The sequence below is a fragment of the Anarrhichthys ocellatus genome, unplaced genomic scaffold, assembly GCF_004355925.1.
Source record: "Anarrhichthys ocellatus isolate YVR2014 unplaced genomic scaffold, GSC_Weel_1.0 scaffold6, whole genome shotgun sequence".
In the NCBI taxonomy this organism is placed as follows: Eukaryota; Metazoa; Chordata; class Actinopteri; order Perciformes; family Anarhichadidae; genus Anarrhichthys; species Anarrhichthys ocellatus.
Window position 1 is genome coordinate 5,813,576 of NW_022280036.1, and position 9,489 is coordinate 5,823,064.

At 39.5% G+C, this 9,489-nt stretch overlaps 1 protein-coding gene across 1 annotated transcript in view; it reads right to left on the reverse strand.

The window, feature by feature from the left end:
* The window catches only part of tspan15 (tetraspanin 15), a 31,801-nt gene that overhangs the window by 9,831 nt on the left and 12,481 nt on the right, over nt 1–9,489 (reverse strand). The window contains exons 5-7 of the mRNA XM_031846395.1: nt 3,832–3,948; nt 471–521; nt 176–292 (exon numbers count right to left, since the gene is read on the reverse strand). Coding sequence (XP_031702255.1) covers nt 176–292; nt 471–521; nt 3,832–3,948 — 285 coding nt within the window. The remainder of the gene's footprint in view (nt 1–175; nt 293–470; nt 522–3,831; nt 3,949–9,489) is intronic.

The following is a 9,489-nucleotide window of genomic DNA, read 5'->3' on the forward strand; positions in this document are numbered from 1 at the left end:
CGATAACGGTTTCTCATCAGACTACATGTTTGTAATTTAGGTTGGTACCAAACAACAGAGCACCTTTCCTTATACTTGAAGAACAATTTGCATTGAGCATCATGAATAACAAACTGCCTTAAATGATGGCGTGTGACACGTTTGTGACAGTATACGTGTGTGTGTGTGTGTGTACCTGAGGTAGTAGGATCCCTAATAGCATTCCAGCCATGATCTTATAGTTGTCCATCAGCCAGATGAAGAAAGCATCAGTGCAGCCTCGGATATGGATGGTTTTAATCAAGTCCAAACGCTGCGAGACACAAATTGCTTGTTACTGTAATTTCAGTTTTCAGTTAGTGATACAGTCAAGGACTTGGTTATTAAGGTGTATTACTAGTTTCGTGAATTACATGCATTAAAGACCACATCATTCAACATTGTGACTAATAATCTTACATTTCATGGAAGTCAATCTTTTGAGATCTCACCTCTTTTTCCAACACCTTGTAGCCACACATAGTGTTGGCCACTTCATTAGGCTGGAGGGGAGAGAAGCAGAGAGAAGAGATACAGTTAAGAGGAAGAACTAATATGTTAGATACAGACAGACGCCTGTGAAGAGGAATCAGCAGCAGACGGAAGAAGGCAAGTTTGTAGTCGACCTTTAACAGTGGTGAAAACATAAACAAGACACAAAATTACACACATAACTACCTCTCTCATGCACACACAGAAGACAGTCCTGAACCGCAAGACTGCTGAAGACATCACGAGAGAAAGTGTGGGTGTGTGTGTGTGTAAGAGACATTGAGCTAGACACTGACCACAATACCTTTGACTGTGTAAAAACTGAAGTGTGTATATGCACGCATTGTCCCTCATGACTTTGAGCTGGTGGTTTTCCATATTCAAATATTCAGATGGATTCATATATTCAAATGAGATTAAACAAACTGCCAATCTCTCGTGGCCGTCTGGCAGAGGAAGAAGAGGAGGGGGGTCAACATTAACATTTTAGCAGCTGTATTTATAAAACTTTTTTTAAATCAGTATTATGATTAATAGTAGGAACAGGAGGGTAGCTCACAACACCCCACTGCTACTATTTTTTGCCCAATGATTCTGCAAAGAGCCCGACTGCAACGATATGATATATCGTCATGTAACTAAAAAGGCAAAAGCAGGAATCGGTGTGCAGTTATGAGCTGGATTGCAGGAGCTGTTGTCTCAGGTGGGAACCCTTGCAGCTCGTCTGTCAGAGAAGAAACACGATGCTCGATGAAGTTGGAGCTAATTGCTGCTTTGTGTTAATATGGACATACAGGCCTGCAATTACAAAGATAATTACAAAGATTATAGAGTTGAAAACTACACTTTTGAGCATCGGAGCCGACAGTAATGAGTCATTGGTTATGTTCAATGAATGGGTATGAATCTCAATACAACATCATCATCATCTAAATATGGATGGAATTATATGATATATTAAGCCCAATTTACATTAACCTTTCATCTGAATGATTACACAGTAGATGGACAAAGCATCATTTTACCTTCAATTTGCACCAAATGGACCACATTTTAAAGACAGGAGTGCAGGAAATGGCAAAAGGACTTACAATTCCATTATATCCAACTGAGTTCTTTGTTATAATGTATATTATAATGTCTTCCTACAGAGTTTAAATGATATCTCTTCCTGTTAATGTCGCCTTGCACTTAATACTTCCAAGAAGTATTATAAATACATCTCTCTATGTGTGTATTTCTTGTTTGTTTGCCAAGACGAGTCTGTTTCGAGGGCAACAGTTGTCAATCTGTCGAAGAGCTTTTATCTCCTGCCATGTGTCGTCTCTGGCGCACACATTTTCTCATTCTTCATTTAAATGTTTGTCAAATGTAATGTATTCATTCCTAAAAGAGATTTTTGAACAACAATAATATGGATGATAATGACAGACCATAAACCATAGTGGCAGTGGCTTCAGCTGTTGCCGAGCATCGTCTTTTAACAGTTCTAGAAGAATACACAATTCTGAATACAGCAACAAACCAAACTGAGAATCAATCAATTATTACTTTATAATTCTACGATAAAGATATCTGAAATACTACAGTAAAAATATCATATTGGCTGACTTTAGGCTGCCCAACGTCTACTCTACAGTTTACAGTAATGAGCAACACTGCAAGAACATTTCATACCATAACAGTGGAACGGAAAACAAACCAGTGAAAATACCGGAAACAAAGGGATGACATCGCATGTTATCAATTACATTTGTGTCACAAGTGTCTCACAAAAATGCAAAACTGTAGAAAATATGAATTAATTGCTAATAGCAATACTTTGCTAATTTAATTAAATATTGAGAACACATACAGAATGAAGGAGTAATGAAGCAGCAGCAGTTTCATGAGTCCAGTTATGAGACAGTCCATCAAACTGTTGTCTGTCTCAAGTTTTTGTTTGTTCTCTCTTTGCCTGTAAACTCTGGGGAGTGTAGGTGTATAAATTAAACGGTGCACACATGCTGTTTTGTGTTGGAGAAAATTGCCTCCTAGCGTGTCTGGCATGGAAAAGGCTTAATCACCATCATAAGGGTGCCGAGATGTATTTTAAACATAACTCCACACTATTACAGCTATTACTGTAATGATATACAACCTCAACCGAGCGTTCAGGGATTCACAGATCCATTATAAATAAATAGAGCCAGGAACGATGAATTGTTTTCTCTTTTCCGAGCACATGAGGTAAAGTGAAAGATGCTAGGATCTAACGCTGATCTTCAAAACTAATTAACACACATATACAGTATAAGTATGAGGGGTCTTTCTCAGCTCAGGGTGGTATTGGCAGCTACAGTGAGCAGCGACTGAAAGGGAATTCTGATGATTCCATCATTTAACACACACATGGAAATTGTATGTTACGCTTATTTTTTTAAGCAATGGCGGCCCTCAGAAACATTTTGTGCGGCCCCTTAACAGGATATGAAATGCATGCATAATATTTGAATCATCTGCGTTCCATTTCAACTTTCAACAGCTGACATTTAGTGCACTACTCAGCTACTGCGTCGAACAGCGCACATTTAACAAGCGTCTATCCGTTTAGGAACGATTGACATATAGAAAGCTACTTATTGCATAGCAACTAGTGGCACCTAGCAATTGTTGCATGAATCACATTCTGTCATCAACGACAATTTGGCAGTTTAATGTGGAAGTGAGATGGAAAAGCCACCACAGGAAAAAAGAAGATTTCCGGAAAAATGTATACATTTTTTAGCTGCTGGGAACACTTTCTGTAATCTTAAAGTTTAATAAATAAATGATTGGTTTTGGAAGTATTTTGTTTTATTGGGTGCATTAGTCTGCTAGCTCCCTAAACTGGCCCATAATGAGATGAGGAGAGTGCCTGTAAACCATTTGAGCTCATGACGGAACTGCTCTTTGTTTTATATTTTGTGTCCGTGTTATTTATTATCCACAAGTTTGTTACCGAACAAAATCAGACAGAAACAAACCGCAATACATCTTTTTTGAGAAGAATTTCAACAACTAGCACAAACTAGCGTTAAGCGCATTAAAATCATGGCACGATGACGGTATGACACGAGCAGAAGTAATTAATCATGTTTGGTTATAATACTTGAATCCAAGCTGTAACTGAACAGCTAATAGTTACATTTGCTGCGCAATGTAATGTGGCAGCAGTAGTTAGCAGCAGTAGTGCAGTGAGGGGTAGAAATGGCGGCAATATTATCTGCCAGTACATCCTACAGTACAACAGTAAGCAGCAGTTTATATTCTACTAAAAGTAATGGAAAACGTTGTACCCACCTTAGTAGTAATGCAGCAAGTGTATGGGACACCGCATGACGATGGACCGGGTGCAGAACAGTTGTGGTACATGTTGACCGACCAGTCTGTATACTCTTGACCTCCGCAACACTCAAACTGCCACAGACAAGAAAGATAGCAGAGTAGAGACAAGGGCCGAAATTGGAAGGAGGAGGAAAGACAAAAAGCAAGAGTTTAAGAGAGTGATGGGAGATGATATAAGGGGAATAGGAGATAAAGAGTGGAGACATAGATAAGGGAGAGATAAAAAAAGAAAGCAAGTAAACAACTTCATAAACAACATTTTTTCTGATGTTAGTAATGCCAGTAACATTTTGGGAGGAAATGAGCCATAATTAACAACAATTTGCATGTAATTATGAGTCCGTTTCATAAGTGCATGCTTCTCTCCATCTCCCAACTTTGCCACAATCAGTGTGGTTGGTCAGCTGGTGGTAGGGCTGGGCGATAGGGGTAAAATCAATATGATACTACAGTAAAGAAAAATATTATATTATAATATTAAGATAACTTTTTTTCTGATATATATATATACACAGTGTGTACGGAAAGTATTCAGACCCCTTTAAATTTTTCACTCTTTGTTTCATTGCAGCCATTTGCTAAAATCAAAAAAGTTCATTTTATTTCTCATTAATGTACACTCAGCACCCCATCTTGACAGAAAAAACAGAAATGTAGAAATTTTTGCAAATTTATTAAAAAAGAAAAACTGAAATATCACATGGTCATAAGTATTCAGACCCTTTGCTCAGTATTGAGTAGAAGCACCCTTTTGAGCTAGTACAGCCATGAGTCTTCTTGGGAATGATGCAACAAGTTTTTCACACCTGGATTTGGGGATCCTCTGTCATTCTTCCTTGCAGATCCTCTCCAGTTCCGTCAGGTTGGATGGTGAACGTTGGTGGACAGCCATTTTCAGGTCTCTCCAGAGATGCTCAATTGGGTTTAGGTCAGGGCTCTGGCTGGGCCAGTCAAGAATGGTCACAGAGTTGTTCCGAAGCCACTCCTTTGTTATTTTAGCTGTGTGCTTAGGGTTATTGTCTTGTTGGAAGGTGAACCTTCGGCCCAGTCTGAGGTCTAGAGCACTCTGGAAGAGGTTTTCTTCCAGGATATCTCTGTACTTGGCCACATTCATCTTTCCTTCAATTGCAACCAGTCGTCCTGTCCCTGCAGCTGAAAAACACCCCCATAGCATGATGCTGCCACCACCATGTTTCACTGTTGGGATTGTATTGGGCAGGTGATGAGCAGTGCCTGGTTTTCTCCACACATACCGCTTAGAATTAACGCTAAAAAGTTCAATCTTGGTCTCATCAGACCAGAGCATCTTATTTCTCATAGTCTGTGCGGGCTGTGCGGGCTATGCGGGCTTTCATACGTCTTGCACTGAGGAGAGGCTTCCGTCCGGCCACTCTGCCATAAAGCCCCGACTGGTGGAGGGCTGCAGTGATAGTTGACTTTGTGGAACTTTCTCCCATCTCCCTACTGCATCTCTGGAGCTCAGCCACAGTGATCTTTGGGTTCTTCTTTACCTCTCTCACCAAGGCTCTTCTTCCACGATGGCTCAGTTTGGCTGGACGGCCAGGTCTAGGAAGAGTTCTGGTCGTCCCAAACTTCTTCCATTTAAGGATTATGGAGGCCACTGTGCTCTTAGGAACCTTGAGTGCTGCAGAAATTCTTTTGTAACCTTGGCCAGATCTGTGCCTTGCCACAATTCTGTCTCTGAGCTCCTTGGGCAGTTCCTTCAACCTCATGATTCTCATTTGCTCTGACATGCACTGGGAGCTGTAAGGTCTTATATAGACAGGTGTGCGCCTTTCCTAATCAAGTCCAATCAGTTTAATTAAACACAGCTGGACTCCAATGAAGGAGTAGAACCATCTCAAGGAGGATCAGAAGAAATGGACAGCATGTGAGTTAAATATGAGTGTCACAGCAAAGGGTCTGAATACTTATGACCATGTGATATTTCAGTTTTTCTTTTTTAATAAATTTGCAAAAATTTCTACATTCGTTTTTTTTCTGTCAAGATGGGGTGCGGAGTGTACATTAATGAGAAATAAAATGAACTTTTTTGTTTTTAGCAAATGGCTGCAATGAAACAAAGAGTGAAAAATTTAAAGGGGTCTGAATACTTTCCGTACCCACTGTATATCTCAATATGGGAAATCAATCACAAACAACACTTAGAACTTTGACTCATGAATTTGGACAACATAAACAAATGTATTTTTATCCAGATTACATATAAACAAATCATGGCTGTTGCAACGCAAGAACCTAAAGCTCTATTCGTCCTCTCACTCACATTAGAAATCATCACCATTAATTAAAATCCAAATGTATACATTTACAGCAGCCTCAAAGACTGAACCGTTTGCTCCTGAATCTATAACACTTACAGCCAAAATCGACAAAATGATACAAACCAATTGTTTTGTATTGCCCTCTATTTCAGCCATTATTAACAAACCCTGAAGAAAACAATATATTATCACTTAACAGGGGAAATATACAAGCTTTGATAAGATATCTGGAGCACATTAATAATTATTGGTTTTGGCTGAGAGCTTTTGAGTCCGATTGATTAAAGCTGCTTCAAACATCTTCCTTATCAGTTTTACATGGTTTGAAGGCTGTTTAGGCAACCACGCTGCAGGGCATCCACAAGGATGTTAATGTTAATTTAATAACCATCAAAATATAACCTAAATAACCTTCTCATAGCAGCAGAAGAACAGGTGTAACAAATAGAGAAAAGTCTATTTATATTATAGATATATGACCGAATGTGGGATGACTAAATGCTTTTCAAATTGTAATAAAATAATTGACTGCCCCAGTTGTTTGCACACAAAATAGATTACACCAAATCCTGTAATGCCTCCATTCAGTCATTTCTATCTAATTTATGTTTTCACCTGGTAGCTGTGGCTGCACAGCTGCCCTCAGAGAGTTAACGCTCGCAGAAATACCTGAAAACCACACCATTGGCTCTGCTTTGTAGTCAGTGAGACAGATATTGTATTTGGGAATCAGAAAGACAGTAAGAGAGGGAGAAAATAGGACAAAAGGTCAGACAGTAAGAGGACGAGACAAGAGATGAAGAGAGAGGATGAATAAATGAATACATATGAAGCTGCTCTTTGCCAGGCCGTGTGATCAGTATGCTGACATGACGCCAGTGTGCCGGGAAGTTACTCCCTCTTCTCGTTGGCGTGACTCCACAGAGCGCCGTTTATCCAGCGCCGGGTCAGGACCCGAAAGAGGGTCACAGGAAGGCAAAGCAATTGTGATGCGATTAATGTCTGCAAGTGTCGGGTATAAGTCCAAAAACATTAGCCTACAACATTACAACTGACTTACGAGTTCAGTAGGTGCCACTGTACCATAAACACAATCCAACAGTAAATCCTATCTTTGGGAAAATTGATCAGGAGGTTTTGTATCCTCACGAGACAAACCCAAGAGAGGGAAGAGACTATAGAGACTCGTCACTTTCAGATTCATGACTACATCACTCACCAATTTGTTTACTGCAGTTATTGTAAAATACAACATTCATTATTCATCTCCGTCTCAATCAAATACTCATTCTGTTCAATCCCAATCTGGTGTCACGGATGAACCTCTCAACCATTACATCTTTTTAAAATGTTTCCATTTTCCGATAGTTTTCTATTTCTATTAGTCTTTTTCACTGTTGGATGACAACAATTCTCCAGAGGTCAATTACTTGAGAGTCAGTTGTGTCTGAAGGAGTGACTGATTTTAGAGCCAACTGCCGAACTGACTGATGAGCGGCTGTTCACTGGCTGACTGAGCGTCTAACTGGGTGGCTAATTGAACAGCGGACTGCTCAAAGTGTGTGTCGCAAAGACTGAAGTCTCATCATGTGCTCCCTGCATTCAATACTATTTAATTAGTACTATTATGGCATCCATGCAGAAACGTTGTGACAGATCTTCCATGCCCGATATAGTTAGCATTTAAAAAAAAAAAGTTTTTGCCAAACTTCTCCTTTACCAACTTTCTACATCCAATGTTTTTTAAAGGTGAAACACATTAGAGGGCTGAATAACAGAATCTTGACTTCTTCCTTCTGAGATTTCTGTGTTTTTCTTTTCTAAAACAGATTAAGTAGCTGACTATTTTCCTTCAAAATCCATTCGGGCCAAAAAACAAACCAAAGCAAAAAGTTATTGAAGTCATAGTGTCTGAACTGAAATAGGGATATTTTATGAAACCTCAACCACTATTACCAGTTCAGACATTTACACTCTTCATATCGGGTTATTACCAATTACTGCCCAATTAGTTTTAATAAGCCATTATCCCCTGATGAAACCTGTGTGAAAGGTTACAGCAGGTTTACCACTCACACTCTCTCACACACACACACACACACACACACACACACACACACACACACACACACACACACACACACACACACACACACACACACACACACACACACACAATGAATCTGCATGCAATTTGACATTCAATAAGGTTTTCAATAAGAGAGACAAATATAGCATATATGCACTCTTGCCTGCATGGTTCTCAGTTGACACTAAACTCCACTAAAGCCTTCTAATGGTTTTCAGAAATGTAGTATTTAATCAAACATCTGACTATTTCGTCAACCAAGTACAAAACGCATGCAACAAACATAACCATCACACAAGGAACGCTAACTCAGATCACTTGATACCTCCAATCCCAAGAACAAACCTCCTCAAACGCACAGTTATTAATAGTAGCTTGGAACTGACTACCTCCTCATATAACTTGTACAGTTAAACTGTCATTTAAAAAACAATTAAAGGCTCACCTAAGGCCACTGACCATATGACTAGAACTCCATTGCCTTTGTAGACTCCTGATCCTTTCTTTGAAGAGGTTATGGATGCATAATGTTAATGATCGGTGCCGATACTATACATCTTAGTCTCTGACTGTACTTTGCATCTGATTGTACTATTATAACCGTTTATTTTGCCTCATATATTGTATGCATTATGATTTGTCCTTTCTGTGGACCCCAGAAAGATTAGCGACCGCCAAGGCGTCAGCTAACGGGATCCAGTTAATAAACATTCATATCATGATTAAACAGATGGCATTGTGTTGCTTTAGAAACAAATTAAAGTGTGTTGGACTCCATACCCACTACTGACCTTCCTTTTGTTAGCAAAATACTTGATAGTCATGGAAACGTAGAGAAATAATTAGATAACTATCTAAATGCACAGTGAGGTGTCAGTCGAGTTACGGAGCTCAACATAGCACTGAAACAGCCCTCAGAGTAATCAATGTCATTAAGATCAACACTGACGTAAAACAAATCAAATCTTAGCGTCTCTCCAGAAAATAAATGGCTTTTTGTTCAAACAACCACACAGCGCTGAGGAAACAAAGTCAATGTTTCTCCAAATGACTGGATGGCCTTGTGCTTTTCACTGCTGCAAGACGTCTTGATATAAACCTCAAAATCCTGATGCGATGACTGTGACAACACTGAACGCTGTGACTGCGGATAAAAAAATGATAAAACATTTGAGCTGGGTGGCGTTTATGTGTGTGTGTGTGTGTGTATATGTGTGTGTGTGTGTGTGTGTGTGGGGG